General features: G+C 35.0%; 1 protein-coding gene across 1 annotated transcript in view; it reads right to left on the bottom strand.

The window, feature by feature from the left end:
• The window catches only part of XRN1 (5'-3' exoribonuclease 1), a 104,290-nt gene that overhangs the window by 25,646 nt on the left and 59,305 nt on the right, over positions 1 to 19,339 (bottom strand). Inside the window, exons 23-32 of the mRNA XM_081804908.1 lie at positions 18,743 to 18,841; positions 16,174 to 16,289; positions 15,528 to 15,674; positions 10,798 to 10,887; positions 10,255 to 10,390; positions 6,302 to 6,358; positions 6,045 to 6,177; positions 4,112 to 4,181; positions 2,746 to 2,953; positions 1,448 to 1,571 (exon numbers count right to left, since the gene is read on the bottom strand). Coding sequence (XP_081661034.1) covers positions 1,448 to 1,571; positions 2,746 to 2,953; positions 4,112 to 4,181; positions 6,045 to 6,177; positions 6,302 to 6,358; positions 10,255 to 10,390; positions 10,798 to 10,887; positions 15,528 to 15,674; positions 16,174 to 16,289; positions 18,743 to 18,841 — 1,180 coding nt within the window. The remainder of the gene's footprint in view (positions 1 to 1,447; positions 1,572 to 2,745; positions 2,954 to 4,111; positions 4,182 to 6,044; positions 6,178 to 6,301; positions 6,359 to 10,254; positions 10,391 to 10,797; positions 10,888 to 15,527; positions 15,675 to 16,173; positions 16,290 to 18,742; positions 18,842 to 19,339) is intronic.

A 19,339-nucleotide genomic window follows, 5' to 3' on the forward strand; every position in this document is an offset into this window, starting at 1 on the left:
ACTGCCTTCGGCTCAGGTCATGATCCTGGAGTCCCGGGATCGAGTCCCGCATCGGGCTCCCTGCTCGGCAGGGAGTCTGCTTCTCCCTCTGACCCTCCTCCCTCTCATGCTCTCTGTCTCTCATTCTCTCTGTCTCAAATAAATAAATAAAATCTTTAAAAAAAAAAAACAAAAACAATGTCCTTATAATGACCCAGAAGGTCCTGCATGGTATCTAATTACAGTTCCTACAACTCAGCCTATTGATTAAAAGCCATAATGGTCTTTTTTCTCTTCCTTGAGTACACCTGGAATTGTCTTCCCAACAGGGTCTCTGAACTTCTCTGGAATACCCTCACCTCAGGTATCTACATACTCTACTCCTCATTTCATTCAAATCTTTACTCAAATGTTACCTGATCATTCTCTTTAAAACTGCAAAACCTTGCCTCCCCACCACCCCGCCAACATTCTCTATCCTCCTCTGAAATTTTTCTCAAACTTCTGTATTACCATCTAATATACCATGTAATCTACTTGTCCTCTCCTCCCCAGAATATAATTTGTTTGAGGGTCAGACTTTTTTTTTGTTTATAGCTATATTCTCATCACATAGAACAATGAACATGATAGGCCCTCAATAAATACATGCTGAATGAATTAATGAAATGAATGAATGATAACGAAGCATTCCTAAAAAATGAATGGTTAGTGGTATCAAATAAATTAGAGAGGAAAAGAGGGTTTGAAACTCTGGATATAGACTGCATTTAGATAGAAAGGATTTATGGATGATCTAAGAAAAACTAAGCATATTAGCAGAAGAGAACTATGTATTTTGTCACTCTCACTTTTTCTGTTTATTTCACCATCATTTCCTTTGCTATTTTCTTCTCTCTACTCTGAAAATGCCACCATCACTGGAGGACATTAGAATAAATGAGGCTTTCATGGTGCAGGCTGTTGGTTTATAAACTTGAGAGAATATTCTTTCTTTCTTGACCAAAGCTGAGAAGATAGGTCAGTTACCAGCAAAAAATGTTGTAGGAATTTATTCTTTACCTTTTTCCTTTTTTTGGTCTGAGTCTACCTTTTTAGCAGAATTTCTTTTCCCTTCTTAATCTCTATTAAGGAATGTGAATTTGCTCATTCATATTTAAGACAACCAAGTGCCAGCATAAAGCTCCACATTCAAGTGGAAATTAATTAGTTAATAATAAGTGCATTAAGGCCTTTGTTGAATTTAAAATATAGTTATTAGGATTTTGCAAACAGCTAAAATAAAATCCAAACTGATTTAAAAGAAAAATTATCTATATTCCTTCTCATGAGTCCAAAAACTTTTATATACAGCTGAAGAGACTTATGAAAATTCATGATTAAAACTGTTATTCTATTTTATGAGATTTTAGGAAAAAAATAATCATTGCATACTCACAAGAAAAATGTAAATTTGTTTTTTTAATTTAAATGTCTATCAAACAAGGTATACTAACTTTCTCTTGTAGAGTTGGCTGAAAGTGTTGAACCTTTCCAGATCCCTGTAAGGACTGCCAAATGTTGCAAAATTCATCATCATCTTTAGTAGGTACCTGGCAAAGCACAAAAAATTTCTTAAGGAACTGAAACATGAAAAAAATAAAGATTTATATTAAAAATAAAAAAATTCATTAAAGTTATTTAGCAGTAGATAGAATATTAACTTCCATTATCTGAAATCTCAGTTCTTTTTTTCTGGTGCTCAGTACAGTCATCATAGAAATATTCTATTGGACTGAAAATGGTCTTAAAGCATGACAAATGTTATGGAAGATTATACTAAATCAATATCCCTACCAACAGATTTTTTTAAATCTCCCAATGTACTGATATCTCATTTAAGCTAACATTTAACAATTTTATTTTTAAAATCTTCATCTTACACAAAAGTAATCCAACAGATTAAAAAACCAGCTATTACTTATGAGGAGTTGATTTTGGGCAGATTAATAGTGATTACCTATGAAATTTGATTTTTGCTTCTGCTTCCTTTGCCATTACCTCCTTATCTAGGCTTTCTAATTAGTCTATAGGGAACACGTTATTACTTGGATTAAAATGTGGTTAAGATTTGGGGACATGGAGTTAAACAAGGTTAAATGTCTCACACAAAACAATTCAATTTTTTTCCCCAGAAAGATAAAATAGAGGAAATCACCCATGAGTTGCATGGGTAGGAACCTGAAAATGGCTTTTGATAAATATAATTCTCTCTCTGTTAACCTCTCAAATTCATGTCATTTCATAGCAGATTGAATACAACATTAGAGTTATACAAATGTAGCTTGAAAAGTAAATATATGAAAAGAAAACAGACATTCTCAAGCTCATATTTAAAAATGTATTTCTTCTTTAACTATAATTTTATAACAAATGTAGGATGTTATCAGTAGCGTTGTTTTTTTTTAATTCTATTTATTTGAGAGAGAGCATGAGCGGGGCGGTGAGGGAGAAGGGGAGAAGCAGACTCCCCACTGAGCAGGGATCCTGACGTGGGGCTCCATCCCAGGACCCTGGGATCATGACCTGAGCCAAAGGCAGATGCTTAACCGACTGAGCCACCCAGATGCCCCAGTTGCATTCCTTATTAGCCTATTCACTTAAAACAAATCTGAAATTGACTTGAACCAAAATTTTTTAAAAAACTAAGTCAAATTAGGTTTTACTTACAAAGTCTGCCTGAGATTTATAAGAGGTCAGAAAGAAATGAAAGACTAAGAGCCTTACTTGAGTAGGAACAAAAAGTGATTGAGGGGAATGGTTCAAGCCTCCCAAATGCCCAGATGAAATTGATGAATTTGAGCTATAGTGATTCACAGCTGGTTGTGGTTTCACAATGGCTGTCAACTTCTGATTTCCGGTTTCAGAGCGACTCCCATGAGTAAGATTCACCAAGGCACTTGTTGGCAGTCGATAACCTCTACCAGGTGAGCACCTAAAAATAAAGTTATTTCAGAGGGAAATAATACTAGGGAGCAGAAGAACCAAATTATTTTTGGGTGGACAGTCAGTCCATAATCTGAATTAGTAAACATTACTTTTAAATTTAATAGAGGAAGCTGAAATCATAGAAAGATCTCCACTTATAAGATGATATATTTCTGAAACCGGACTTTATTTAATCCTCACAATAACCTAGTGAAGTATGTATCTTCATTACAAACGAGGAAACTGAGGGTCAGAATGCTTTTAACGACCTACCCAAAGTAGCACAAAGGTTAAGTGACAGAACCCATTCCATGCATCTTTCGTTCTATCATAATCTTTTTTTCCTGTAACTTTAACTTTTTTATCAGTGCTGCCCCAAAATAAGTAAATCTCACTCATATAAGTTAAAAACAAAAAATCCAAACCTCTGGCTTTAAACCTGTTAACCTCCAGTTATTTTTTCTCTCCTTCATGGTCAAACTTCTCAAGGGTCAGCTCAATTTCCTGCTTCCTCAAACCACCCCAGTGTGGCTGTACACCCACAATTCCACTAAAATATAAATCTGTGATCATGTCACATCTCTGATTTTGATGACTTCACATTGCTTTAAGGATAACGACCAAGATACCAAAATCATTAGCATGTCCTCAAAGTTGGCTTACAAGCTCCTGCACAGTGTGTTCCTTGCTTTTCTCTCTTACTCTAATCTTACATAGTTGCTGAAGTTCAGACACACTTGCATTCTTTGTTTTTTTTTTTAATGAATAAATCCTTTGTTGTCTCTTCTTGACCACCTGTCATTCTTCTTCCCTCTTCCTCCAGTTAACTATTACTCAGTCTTCAAGTCCCATCTTAAATATCACTTGTCAAAGAAGCCTTTCTAGAAGTCATACTCTTACAGAAACCAGAACCTCTCCTTTCCAGCACTTCTCACATTTTAATTAAATAAGTAATACTATAATCAGTTACACAATTATCTCCCCCACTAAAATGAAAGCTTTGTGAGACTAGAAAACATGCCTATCTTACTCATTGTTACATCCCTACTAGCATGTATGATGTCTTGCATATAACAGGAATTCAAATTTTGGACAAATAAGTAATGTAAAGTCACTGCCACGTGGATATATTTACAAAGCGTAATTATCACCAGGAAATACAAACCTTATTGTTAAGCCTCCAGGAAATTCTTCATCAAATAATACTTCAAATAGTATATCAGCTTCTCTATTGGCTGTTAAATAAGAGAGATTTAAAAATTATATGATGAAAAATTAGCATTTAAGTTTTTGGCTTGTAAGAGGCATTACAACTATCAGAGAATGGTATAGGGGATTATAGTAAATGAAAAGTAGATAAACTTGCAGATTACCTTACTGGTATTAATTTAAAGTAAAATAATATTTTAAATTAGATGCTATGAGGGGATTAATTATATTTTTCTCTGTGCTTTTGTCTATGTTGGAAATTATTAATAAAAGTTAATAAAAGAGGTAACTTTGGAGTTTGCAGTTCAGAAGGTATTGCAGTAAGACAGATAAAAGACAATGACGATTTGAAAGCATGGCAGTTTATTTAATAAAGGGAACAGGATGGAGAGAACAGAAATATTATTAGATAGAACTGGCAGGAATTTGTGGCCTGTGTAGATAAAAAGGACAGAGATGCCAAAGATGACTCCAAGGTTCTGGCTGAGATGACTTGGTAGATTATGGATGCCATAACTGAGATATGAGATACATGAGAAAGTGCAATAAACTTAGATAGGAACAGAGAAGAACAAATTTGGCAGAGAGGCTGATGAGATATATCTGGCAAGATTAAATTTACCCGAAATGCCAAGGTAAAGTGAAATAATTAGCTATATTTGAATTCTAAGCCCAAATTAATAATAGAGTCTATCACAGTACTTCAGAATTGACCAACCCTACCCCCTTCCCTCTCCCCTCCTCTCCCTCCCTTTCTCCTTCACCCCTCCCCCTCCCCCCATCCTCGATTTCTCTCCACCTTTCCACCACCCCTTTTCCACTTTATTGGTTTCTGTTTCTCTAGAGAACCCGAATACAGTATTTGATAATATCCTAGCCGGGGGTAGGAGTGGAGGGATGTCTGTCCCCCATCCCCAGTCCTTCATTGCTCAGCTGAAACCAGGCCTGCAGAGCTCACCCATTCCCCAACATCCACCTGTATCTTTCAACCTACTTTTACCTGAAATCTAAACTCAAGAAAGTAAGGCTCAATGAGAGGCAGGAGTTTCTCCTCTGAAGGCTTAAAGCTCACCTTTTAGGTTCTTATTCCCTATCTGAGGGAGGGGTATTCCTCAAAAGATTATTAAGGTTATAAAAGGTAAGAGGACTGTTTACTCCCTTTAGCGAAACTGACTATGGAGATGAGGTCTCAGCTAAGGGCAGTAATGAAATATTCCCCTTTTTATCCATGGCAGACATGGTTAATCAACGACAGAGCTCTTTCCCACTCAGCACAGATACAGCTTTAAAATCCTTCTCAAGACAAATCCCAAGCAGTCACTATTACTGATAGGAACTGTCAGAAGAAAGGAAACTTCTATGTTATCAGAGTCCTAGGGCCTTATATCAAGACAACTTAACTATAATACCATCTAATAAGCCCAGTATTTGAACGGCTGAATCAGGGGGTTGAGCAGATAGCAGCAGGAGGGTTGTTTCATTATACGCATGTGGCCCTTACATTCCTAGTCCAGACAATCAGACCAAGGTTGAGTGCTTGAGAGATGAAAGGACAGTGCTGCCAATACCTTGACCCCTTGGCACCGGATTTGCTGCTTCATGCTAGGCTGACTTTTTTTGGTATCTACACTGCAAAGCTGCTCAACCAGGCATCCCTTTGCGCACATTTAGATCCTTAGTTGCTTCCTCCCTTTTCCTCCATTCTCTCTCTTTTTTTTTAAATAAAAAATACGTGACATAAAATTTACCATCTTAATTATTTTTAAGTGTACAATAGTGTTAACTATATGTACATTGTTGCCTTCTGCTTAGATATAAGGCACAGAAATTTGTGTTTCACTTTACAATTTTAGATGCAGTTGAAGACACGCCAAGTATTGAGATATTACCCCCTTTAATTCCTATGATGGTGCCCCGAAGGCCAACTGGAACTGAAAAGTTCTCTCTCACATTTACCACACGGTCAAAGAGATGAAATTCTGCATCTCGATCAGGAATGACTCCATGTTGCTGTTCTAAAGGCTGAAGAGAAGAAAGCTTTAATTATTATTAACTCTAATTTGAAATAATTTTTCTATTACTGTAACAAAAACATTTTGTTCCTTCTATACTTTCAAAATAAAAACAACTTGGATAAGAAACTTACTCTGTACAGCAAATGGGGCTTCACTGTCACTCGTACCTTCTTATTATTCTTTCTTTGCTGAAGAAAGAAAAATTTTTAAATATTTAAAAACATTAAATTATAAAATTATTGTTATCTGGATTTACATTAAAAATATAAAATTATTATTATTCAGTTGGACATCATTTATTACTATTCATTTTTAAAAGCCAAATGAAATGAGCAATTTAAAGAATATTTGAAGTTCTTCAGATGCAGCAGGGAGGAATTATAAATTCTTACTTAAAAAAATTTTTGGGGGGCGCCTAGGTGGCTCAGTTGGTTGAGCGACTGCCTTCGGCTCAGGTCATGATCCTGGAGTCCCGGGATCGAGTCCCACATCGGGCTCCCTGCTCAGCAGGGAGTCTGCTTCTCCCTCTGACCCTCCCCCCTCTCATGTGCTCTCTCTCTCTCATTCTCTCTCTCAAATAAATAAATATCTTAAAAAAAAAAAATTGGGGGGGCACCTGGGTGGCTCAGTCGTTAAGCATCTGCCTTTGGCTCAGGTCATGGTCCCAGGGTTCTGGGATCGAGTCCCGTATCGGGCTCCCTGCTCAGCAGGAAGCCTGCTTCTCCCTCTCCCTCTGCCTACGGCTCCCCCTGCTTGTGCTCGCTCTCTCTCTCTGTGTCAAAAAATAAACAAATAAAAACTTAAAAATAAGTAAATAAATACATAAAACCTATTTTCCTTACAAAAATTTTAAAGGTTTTATTTATTTATTTGAGAGAGAGAGCGCATAAGCAGTGGGAGAGGCAGAGGGAAAGGAGGAAGAAGGCTCCCTGCTGAGCGGGGAGCCTGACCCAGGGCTTGATCCCAAGACCCCAAGATCATGACCTGAGCCGAGGGCAGATGCTTAAGCAACTGAGCCACCCAGGTGCCCCTTAAAATTTTTTTAAAGTTAAATTTTTTGTTGAAGTATAAGCCATAGAAAAATGCGAAATTGTATGTATACAGCCTGATGAATTTTTATAGTATGAGCCTATCTATGTATAACCATGCTGAGTTCAAGAAAGAGAACATTACTAAGCACAACATAAGAACTCCTGTATTCCTTCCCAGTTACTACTACCTTCCCCAAAGTAACCTTACTGCTAACAAAAGATTAAATTGTTTAGAACTTTATGTAAATGTTATCCTATTCAAATGCTTTTTTACTCTTTTTTACTCTAAAAAGAATTGTACATGATGGTCAATGAAGATCTATATTAAAAGAAAAAAAAGTATAAAGTACTGATCTATGACAATACTGTGGGTTTTATGGCTACTTATAAAAATTAAGGTGGCACTGATTTAATAAAGCCCTAGCTTTTGGAATCTCTTATGAAATTGGCTTTGATGTCTGAATTTTTTGATCATGTAACAAATGCTGGAAGAAGAGTTCTGTCCCATCTTTACTCCTTGTCAATTTTGTGAACTCACACTCACCTTAAGCATCAGCCTCCTTCTACTGTAAAATAGAAATAACATTACCTGTTCTACCTAATAAAACCATGAGAATAGTTTATATCCATTGCAATCCATAACTACCCCCCTTCACATTAAATATTTTTAAGTGAATTCTTACCAACTAAGACAAACGGCAACAGTTTACTTATTTTGCAGCCACCTATCTTTAGAACATACCTTATGGAAATAAGTACAAAAGAGAATAAAACAACTCCAAGCTATAGAGACCATACACTACAGAGTTCATGTATTTATATATTATAAAATGCTCAAGACTTTAAACAGACCCTATTATCTTTTACTATAAAGGCATTTCATTTATTCTTTCAACAAATCTTTACTGAGTTACATTTATGTGCCATGTATTGATCTAGGTGCTAAGTATAAAACAGTAACCTGTTCCTTTACTTAGGGAGACATACAAGCAACAAATGTTTGAAGGTAAAAAGCATAGAGAAAAATAAAGCAGGGAAGGGGGATCAGCACTGTGGAGAGAGAGATCGCAGTTTTAAATAAAATGAATAGTGAAGGCAGTACTGACAGGATGTCTATGCTTTCAGCCCACAGCAGACTAGGACTAATAGGGTACAATTTGTGCCCCCTGATAACAGCAAGAAGGAGTAAAAATAAGTATTTTAAGTAATTTTAAAAAGCAGACCCCAAACTTATGCCTGGAGTTCTGTATATGAAAAAAAACAAACAACCCATATGCTTTAATACATCTCTAGGCATTACTACATTATAGCACTGATTAGAAGACAGGGCAATCAAACCCGATTCATTAAGCAAATTAATAAACTCAGGAATTTTCACAATAGGCTCCAACCCACAGCTACGAAATGAAAAGTTCTGGGTCTGGCTATTCAAAATGTGATCATCTGGGAGCTTGTTAGAAATGGAGACTCTCAAGCATCAAAATAAAATTTGGGGGCTTAGAGTAATAAACTTTTATTAGGTGGAAAACTCATTTCAAAAACAATGCTGTACAAATGGATTTTACTCTAGGTTGAAAGACAAAAAGAAATGCCGGTTAAAAAAAAATGAAATGCAGGTTTCTATCCTTATCTGAGTATCAGTGACCTTTCAAATAATCAAACTCTTGGGCGCCTGGGTGGCTCAGTTGGTTGGGCGACTGCCTTCGGCTCAGGTCATGATCCTGGAGTCCCGGGATCGAGTCCCGCATCGGGCTCCCTGCTCGGCGGGGAGTCTGCTTCTCCCTCTGACCCTCCTCCCTCTCATGCTCTCTGTCTCTCATTCTCTCTCTCAAATAAATAAATAAAATCTCAAAAAAAAAAAAAAAAGAATAAAAAAAAAAAATAATCAAACTCTTGGCTCTAAGCCGTATATTTTTTCCTAAAGAGAAAAAGAGTCATCCAGTAGTAATTTTCCAGACTGTCTTCACAGCTCTTGAATATGTGATAAGAGAATTCAAATAATAATAGCCAAGCATTGTTAGGCATTAAAAACAGGCATTATTAGAAGGAGTTTACATGCTTTAACTTAGTTAATCCTTTCGATGACCCTATGAAGTAGTACTGTTTTATTCTCATTTTACCAGTGAGGAAATAGAGGCATGGAAAGTAAAAGTAAGTATCTTAAGTATCTTGCCTAAGGTTAAAAGTATTGAAAGAGAAATGGGGGAAAATGGCTTCAGAGCCCATTTCTTAACTTAGTTTGCTATTAGACTGCTGTGTTAGCAATGCAACATCATTTTTCATTTATTTATTTATTTATTTATTTTTTATTCTTATGTTAATCCCCATACATTACATCATTAGTTTTAGATGAAGTGTTCCATGATTCATTGTTTGTGCATAACACCCAGTGCTCCATGCAATGCAACATCATTTTAATAAAAAGGCAAATGTGTGGAAAATAAAATCAAAAGTTAAAAAAGGGAATATAATCAATTCATTTTCCATTATATCAAGATAGAGGATCAAAATAAGTAAAACAGTTAAGCCTATACGGAAGATTATTGTTTTTCAAAATCAAGACATAAAAAAATAGGAAAGATTAAACAGGATTTAAAAAATATTGAATGTGTTTGTGGGTGGGAAAGTACACTTTAGAAGAGATTCTGTAAAAGTGAACTAAACACAATGTTTATGTTCTATAAAAAGAACTATGTCTTTAAAGAACTTAGAATAAGAAGGCAGAGGGGATTAACCTTCTTCCTTAATCACAAACTTTGTATTTTGGCTAGAATTACAGAATATTAATTCCTAAAATTAGAAACATCATTAGGACATAAAATTTAAATGTTATAGCTTTTATATATTAAAGTGCATTTCTTTTTATTCAGATAAACTTATTAATGGCCACTGGAAATGGCTGGAACTTTTTTTAAAACTAAAGGATTACCTGACATAAATTAAAATCACTGAGTTCATGTTTATTTGGTTGAAACAAAATTATTTGTAGGATGATATACAGTCCATTTAACTTCAAATCTCATCAAGCATCTTGGGTTATCGAAAATTAGTACCTTGCACTTTTCGACTTCTTCCTCAATTTTCTCAACAATAGCTGCATCCAGAATTTGTAAATCACAAGAAGAACGAGACAAAGTACTGACAGGATGTCCCTTTAGCCAAGTAATAATTTCTTGAACTTTCTCAGCACTACATTAAAAACAATAATTTTTTCACAATGATTAAAACTTTGAGGTTTTATACAAAAGGCCTAATATAAAGTTCCTGACGGCTGTGACTTATAAAAGACATAAAATACATAAATAATAATTAATCACTAAACATTTTAATTGGGACTAGTTATAAATCTAATGTGAACATGGACATATTAGTTCTCAGTAACTTAAAAAAACCCACAAAATTAGTTTAAAAGTACTTTACTGATATAAGTGAAATAAATTATATGAAGATCTTAAAGCAAATATATATAATTATATATATATATATATAAAACCCTCCTCACAAAAGTAATAAATTCTTGATAAACTAGCTACTGTACCTTTCACTGGAACACTAAGCTGAACTATGAGCCAATAAATACCACAAATTTTGCTTACCCGTTCTCATTTTCTCCAGGCCAAATGTCATCTTCATAGAATACATCCTCTTGGCTATTTTTGGCTATATAACTAAATAGTTCTGGAGCTCTAGCCAAACAAACAAAAATACTGCTTAGAAAATATATATGGCTAACTTCACATAAACTTCCCCATCAAATAATTCTGGATCCCAAGGGGACATATAAAACATATTGAGGACTGATTGTAACACACAGAGTATTAATAAGGGATAGAGACTAAATGATTTGAAAGTATTCACAGGCCCTCAAAAAACTTTCAGTAGCTGAGGGAGAAATGATTCAATTCATAAACTGTAATAAACTTTAATTACTTATTCAATTACTAACTCTAATCGTTCTCAGATCATAATGATAGGTGATAAATGGACAAAAATAATACCTACATGTTCATTTTCTAATTTTCACAACTAAACTGGAGCATCCCACAATAAAGAAAATTAAAATACACTAGAAGTTTCTTTTGATATTCCTCAAAACTCCACTGCTTCCTGAATAGTGCAGGACTTTTAAATACACATAGCAGATTGAACATTATGTGCTTAATTTTTTGCTTACTTCCCAACCTACTAAAAATAGAGTAAAGTATAAAACAGGGCATAGACCCAGAAAGGCATGAAAAGAGAGGTGGTGAGTCTGATACCATATATGAGTTGTTAACAAAATTTTAGAAACTGGAAACTGGATGGGTAAGCATTAACTGGTTTGAAAGATAGGAAAAAGCTGCACCCTAAGCAACCAGGGTGGGAAGTCAATAACAAACAAGATAATTTAAACTGTGCAAGTCTGCAAAAGCGCAGGAATTACGGGCTCCAGGTACATTTTAATGCCGTAGAATGGGCAGGGTGAAGTTTACTAGGCTTTAGTTGAAAATTTTGTATAATAAGCAGTTGGATGATCATGTGCTTACTCACCTTCACCCCAGCATAAGATCTGTCTGTAGTTTATCTTTTGGAGAGGTTGAACAGGGGATGCTCTAGCTTTAGGTATACAAGGCACAGGGAGACAGGTGGGTAGGGCATGAAGAGATGATAGGGAATTAATGAAAGTGTAACTACTAAATAACATGTTGCTAGGAAGCAGGCTAGGAAGTGTAACTTCTTTAGGAAGCACACTCTTGAGATGAAAGTAAGCAAGAAGAAAGTTTATCAGCGAGCTCTTGTGGAATCAAAACATGTAGAAGGGAAGGAAAAAAGGAAGGAAGCAGAATTGGGCAGAGGGAGAAGTTGGGCTGTGATCCACTGTTAATGAACTCCTTGGTCAGTCCTACAGAGATCTCAAACTAGGATGGCCCTTCAGATTTATCCTGAACTGGGGCAATCAGGTCGGCTGGGTCTTTCACACCTCCTTGCAGATCAGGTGTTGGATCTGTGGCTGTTGTGGGAAGGGGATATAACTTTAGGTGAGGCAGTTCTCTTCTGCAAGGCAATTCCTGAAGAGAGCTCACAGCTGAGGGCTGTCAGACAACAGCATTTAAGCTGCCATAGAAATAAGTCCTTTAAAGGGAGGTTTGGAGGGCATTTCATAGTATCCATTACATAATAAGTTCCCTTTACCTTGGTTAATATCCAAAACACTGGAAGTCAGTTTTGTTCCTCACATCTGTCCTCCAAGGAAAAGGCTGGAGGCTACCTCTCTAGGAAAACTAGCCAGCCTGAGAGAAAATATACACATACAGGTAGTGATAGCTGGAGGTCCTTTGCAGAAATAGCAAAGTCCCACCTGACAAGCCCCACCAGAGCACACTAAATTTCCAATCAGCTTTTTAGTGCCTCATTCTTAAATATGATTAGACACCAAAGAACCAGCAGACAAGTAAAAAACAAAACAAAACAAAACTTTAATGTGAAAGGTGCAATGAAATCAAACAGAAAAAAAAGAGCAATGTGGAGAAAACAGAAAATATAGAGAAGAAAAACGATCTTCAGAGAAAGAGACACTATAAAAAAGGAATGTCAGAGAAAAAGGACACACTTTTAGAAATTAAAAATGATTAAATCAAATAAAAATAAAAATGATATAAGTTGAAGAACTCTCCCACAGAGTAGAACAGAAGTGTAACAATATAGAAAATGGGTGAGAAGAGATAAGAAAGTAAAGAGGATTAATCCAGGTCTATCATCTAACAGAAGTCTCAGAAAGACAGAACAGAAAAAAAGGAGAGGAGGAAATTATCAAAGAAATAATACAAGAAGTTTTCTCAGAATGGAAGGTCATCAGTTTTAAGTGTGAAAGGACTGAATAGCCAAAGGAAAGAAAGAAGACCCATACTAAGGTACACGTCATCACATTATTAAAACAGCACTGGTAAAGGGAAGATTCTGAAAAGATTTCAGAAAATGAAAATGGATCACACACAAAGATTCCGAATCACAATGGCACAGGACTTCTCACCAGCAAAGGAAACAAAAAAAGAATAGAGCAGTACTTTTCAAATTCTGAGGGAAAATAATCTCCAATTTAGGATTCTACACCCAGGCCAGCTATCAATCAACCCTGGTCAGGGAAGAATAAAGACATTTCCAGACACACAAGCTCTCTCAGGAAGCTACCAGATTAAGTGCTCCATCAAACTGGAGACATAAAACAGAAAAAGGTATGAAAGCCAGGAAATAAAGGAATCCTACAAAGCAGAATGGTGAAGGGAATTCCTAGACAGTAGAGAGAAGCTCTAGAATGAGAGCTGTGTAATAGCCCTAGAAAACAATTAGTTTACACTGAAGCAGGAAGACAGAAGGTTTCAAGGAGGAAGTCTATAAGAAAAAAAATGGAATTGAGAGATCTCCTGATGTGTTTGACTATATTAAGTCTTTCAGCTATGACCAAGAGTTTAGGGCTGAATTAGTTATATGAATATAGACAATAAGCAAATGATTAAACAAGAGGGGGAAAACAAAAATGTGTACAGAAAGGAAATGCAACCATAATACTCTACAGGGTCCACCTGTGACCATTTACATTATCTCAATCAAGTAAACCTTAAATACAGATTTAATACAACTATAATGAAAGGGGAAATACACACACACGTGTGTGTAATGTGCAGGAAGGTGAGGAAAGAGAAAGGGTAGGTAGCAGAAGAGAGCTAAAGCTTCATCTTTCATGGTATGAAATCAATGCATATGTCAAGTTGAAAAATAATGAAAAAGTAGGATAAATACAACATTTGAAAGAAATATGGAAGTGAACAAAAGAAATAAATTTTCAGATGGTAATATAGGATTGAATTACGTTCCTTCCCAAAAAAGACAGATTGAAGTCCCACTCCTACTACTTTCAGAATGTGACTTTATTTGAAAATAAGGTTTTTATTGAGGTTATAAAATAAAAATGAGGCCTTTAGGGTGGGCCCTAATCTAACAAGATTTTTCTATCTTTATGAAGTGTCTTTATGAAAAGAGGAAATTTGGACACAGAGATAGGCATTAACAGAGAAAAGATCATGTGAAGATGTACAGGGAGAACACGGGAAGGTGGAGGACTGAGTTAAGAACAAATGTGTGAGGCCACAAGAAGCTAGCAAAGAGGCATGGAATGGTTCCTTTCCTATCATCTTCAAAGGAAGCACAGCCCTACCAAACACCTTGGTTTTGGACTTCTGGTCTCCAGAATTGTGAGACAATAAATTTCTGTTGTTTTAAGCCATCCAGTTTGTGCTACTTCATTATGGCAGCCCTAGTAAACTAAGAGGATCCTCAAATACAAGGTTAGAAACCAGTAGAACAAAGGAATGAATATTCAATTGTGAATGAGAAGTAAACGTTTTCCCTATAAATCTTTGTCACTGAGTAACTCAGTTAATCTCAGTACACAGTTTTCTCATTTTTATAATGAGGAGCTGAGATTTATTGATTTCTTAGACCATTTCAGCATAAAATTCAGTAATTTTAGGACAGTAACCTATTATCTGGTTGGAGTTTTAAGATTCAGAAAATCCACTGTGTGAAGAGTTGTTTTGTTTATCCATACCAATCCTCTTACTACTTAGACATGCAAAGTAGTGAATAATTTATGATAGCAAGTTAAGGAAAATTTTCATTAAAAGGAGGCCAAGGGGCACCTGGCTGGCTTAGTTGGTGGAGAGTGCAACTCTTGATCTCAGGGTTGTAGGTTCAAGCCCCATACTGAGTATAGAGATTACTTAAATAAATAAATAAATAAATAAATAAAAATTAAAAATTAAAAAAAGATAAAAGGAGGCCAATTCTCATCTTTTTTTCATTTCTGAAACAAATAATACATTATATGTTTAAAAAAAAAGAAGATAGCAGGAAGGGAAAAATGAATGGGGGGAAATCGCAGGGGGAGATGAACCATGAGAGACTATGGACTCTAAAAAAAAAAATGAGGGTTCTAGAGGGGATGGGTTAGCCTGGTGATGGGTATTAAAGAGGGCACGTTACTGAATAGAGCACTGGGTGTTATACGCAAACAATGAATCATGGAACACTACATCAAAAATTAATGATGTAATGTATGGTGATTAACATAATAAAATAAAAAATAAAATAAATAATATACAGTATTTTTCTATTTTCTTTTAGCTAATAGCTATGATGCTCCATGATATAAAATTAAGTTTATATGTAATATGTCACATTATTTACCAAAGGAAACATTTTTTTGTCTAAAATTGGTATCAGCAAAAGCAAAATAGTTATTACATTCCACATTTTTGGGATGCTTAGTAGAATCTTGTTAGGCACTTACCTCTCTAAGTACTCTGCAAGAAGCTGTTCTGCTGCAGATGAATACATCCACTCACTTCCAACTTTCTTGGTATATCCAGGTACCTCCTCATTTTTTTTGTTGAATTTGAGATTCAAACCCACATTTGCTTTATGGTCTCCATGAGGGCTGAATTTAAATCACACACACACACACACACACACACACACACACGTTTTAAAATTTTGTTCAAAGAATACAAAAAGTTTTGCTTTCAAAAAATTCTTAGAAAAATTTAGTTTTGATTGTTCTATAGTTTTCATGGTTATTTCCAAAGTAGCAGTAAGGCTTTGAAACCCAAGTTAACAAATCATATAAATAGGTTATGTATCTAGAGAAGAGAATGAAATAAGAAAATGCAGGAAATATATTATTGAGATTCACACACACCTTCTGATACCTTTTTTCAAGGTTCAATTTGTTAGCTGCTAAAAATAGGAACTGTCTTTTCCAAACACCTAAAACATGTCCCATTTAGATGAAAGATCACCATCAGAGGAATTTATGCATAATTTTTAAAGAAAATTCAGAGCAATTAATAAAAGAAAATACTAAAATATTAACCAGTTTATCTTTATCATTTAATTTTTTCTGCCACTTTAAATACATTTCTCTAACATAAACTTACTTTCTCCTAGATCCTCTTCCAATAAAAATACTTCCTGTAAACCTTGAAACAAGGTATCCACTCACTCCAAGACGACTGGCCAACACATATCCTGGGTTGTACTTTATAGAATATTTCTTTAAATATAAAAACAAAAAGGTCAATTATGGAAACACAAAGCATCAAATGTTATTTCTTTACCTTTAAAATCTGGAGATAATCAAGACATCACTAACCATTGGAATGTGGCAATATAAGGATTCTCAAAAGTAAGTGATCCATTTCCCTTTTTTTTTTTTTGAAAGGATCTGTAGGCAGAATTTTTCTGCTCCTCTCTCTCCTTAAAGGACAGAATTCCCAAGGATGGATGAAAGGGGGAGGAAATATACAATTTGTGAAACTGTCTCAAGAAATAAAGTCTACTGTAAGTCTAAATGGCAAACTCTGCAGGCAAGAACTATTTTTAAACATTGATTTTCATATTCCAAGTAAGGATTAGTAAAGTACTGGGACATAATGAGGCCTTGATGATTATTACATTGAACTAAAACATGAGTATGTCATCAAAACAGTTGCTACTGAGCAAAATTAAAAATGTTCTTCATATATGAATATAAGTAATATTTTCCCTTATATTTACTATCATATGAAAGTAAGAAGTATGTATAGGCTTATAGTTAATACAGTCAAAGAAATATAACCTTAATTTGTGTACTTAAGGGAAGAAACTATGAAGATTAAAAAAAATATATCATATCATATAATTTTTAACCAGGAAGCAAATTATAAATCCAGTACCAAAAAGGGTAAGTTACCATATAACCCTAACATAATGTACATAATAATGACACACACTTATTTTATATGGATTTCATATACTATATTCATATGAATGTGTATAAATATAATACATATTTATATGAATTATATGCATATTTTATATGTCTACAATAACCCCCAAATAAGTAAATTTTTTTAGCTGCATGGAATATATAAATTCATTATTAAAATATGTTAATATCCTAGTAAAGAATGCAATATAGTTTTTCCATCAAGAGTATTATTAGGTTTAGAAATAATACAGACAAATCAAATATGCTTTCCAGAATAGATAGGAAGAAATAAGGTAGTAGTTCTCTATCACAGGTAGTATCACCTATTTTTCTACTAAGCATCTGGAAATGTATAGGGGCACATCATTCAGTTATTGGCATGGGCTACTACCTCTTCGTGTTCAGGGGACAAAGATGCCAACTATGCTGCCATATATAGGACAGTCCTATTTTATACATTGTTGTCCTATCCAAAATACCAATGGTATTCCTTTTGAGAAGTATTTGGTTATGGCATAATTAAAATTGATGAAGACCATCACAAATATTCTAGAAAATGTAAATAAAAAGCAGAGAACACTGGAGTAGAGAAAGAAGGCTTGAGTAAAAGTTAAAGAAAGTATGTAAAGAGAAAGAGAGCATAGTGGAGAAGGCATGCCTAGCAACACTGTACGTTGGAGATGGGCAGGCTCATTCAGATCTAGAAAAAGCTAGGGATGAAGGAACATAAATAAGTTGCTCTACCTCCACTAACTCCCAGAACAGAGAGCTCCAGCATCTTAATCAAATGGGACACTCTTCTGGTTTCCTGACTGTGCTTTCTGAATTCTTTCTCCAAAAGACACCTGATGGTAAGAATTTAGGGACTTGTCTGCCTTCCATAAAGTTTCCTCAAGTATATGCTGATGTTCAATGCCTTGAGTTCATTTTACAGGATATAAAGCTTTAGAATTTACAATTAGAGAGAATAAAAGTGTAAGTATCAATAGCTGGCTGATTGTGAATTAATTTCAAATTAATTATCTAGTTAATCAATAAGAATATACAACAGATATCAGAATCCTCCTCCTATTGTAATAGGGAAAAATAAAAGGAGGTCAGTGAACGTCTTTGGAGAAAAAGGTCCTAAAAAAGGATGCTGTGAATTTAAAGGCAGTTTCCCAATTTTTTCTAGTGATTGTTCATCTTTAGCTTCCATTGCAGAAAGGCCATTACTTGTAACTAAAAATGTAGGCATTGATTATGAAAAATTTATTTAAAAAAAATCTAAATCTATTCCCAGAGGGTGGGCTAAAAAATGTGCCCCTTCTTAAGCTTGAACATGATAACCCATAAAAACTATTATAGATTAATAATGGGATTTCAGTGATTTTTCTCCCCTGAACATTTTTTTTTAGATTTTTATTTTTATTTATTTGAGAGAGAGAGAGAGCGCACAAGCAGGGGTAGTGGCAGAGGGAGAGGGAGAAGCAGGCTTCCCGCTGAGCAGGGAGCCAGATACGGGGCTCAGGGCTCGATCCCAGGACTCTGGGATCATGACCTGAGCCACCCAGGCGCCCCTCCCCTGAACATTTGCATGAAGTTTGAGCACGGATTCCCCACACTCATTTTTAAATACTAGATGCAACTGTGAGATAATTTAATCAGTATTAAATAAAAATATTTATAATATATTCAGAGGAGGTGATAAAAATATGCTTCTAACACTTTTAAAGTTTATCAGTTCTAAATTAAGCAATATGGACTATGGTACTCACATGCTGGTTCTGTATTAAAGCATCAAGATTGGGTTCACATGGAATGCTGAAAACCACACGAATCCTACCTTCTGTAATCACATCCCCTGAATCTTGAACCTTGGAGGGAAAAAGAAAATCACAGTATGTTTTAGTCTCTTTCACATTTTATTTACTTTTCTACTTATTTGAACAGTGTTTATTTCTGAAATACAGTAAGACAGTAAAGTTGGATACTGGAGATTCTCTTAGAAATTATAAATGAATGTGATTATATTATAAATTTGAGTCATTGTACATTGCTTTAATAGCTGTTAGCAAATAATTTTAAATTACCAAAAAGCTGCAAACACAAAAACAGGTCAAAGATCACTTGTAAAACATTCACCTAGATGTTAACATTTTACTCCATCTGCTTCAACATTTATACTCTGTGTATTTACATACACATAATTATTTTTTTGAACTTTTTGAGGGTATATTACATATATCATGTCCCTTACCTTTTTTTTTTTATTCTTATGTTAATCCCCATACATTACATCATTAGTTTTAGATGAAGTGTTCCATGATTCATTGTTTGTGCATAACACCCAGTGCTCCATGCAGAATGTGCCC

The sequence above is a fragment of the Leptonychotes weddellii genome, chromosome 1, assembly GCF_054177405.1.
Source record: "Leptonychotes weddellii isolate Sample4059 chromosome 1, ASM5417740v2, whole genome shotgun sequence".
Lineage (NCBI taxonomy): Eukaryota > Metazoa > Chordata > Mammalia > Carnivora > Phocidae > Leptonychotes > Leptonychotes weddellii.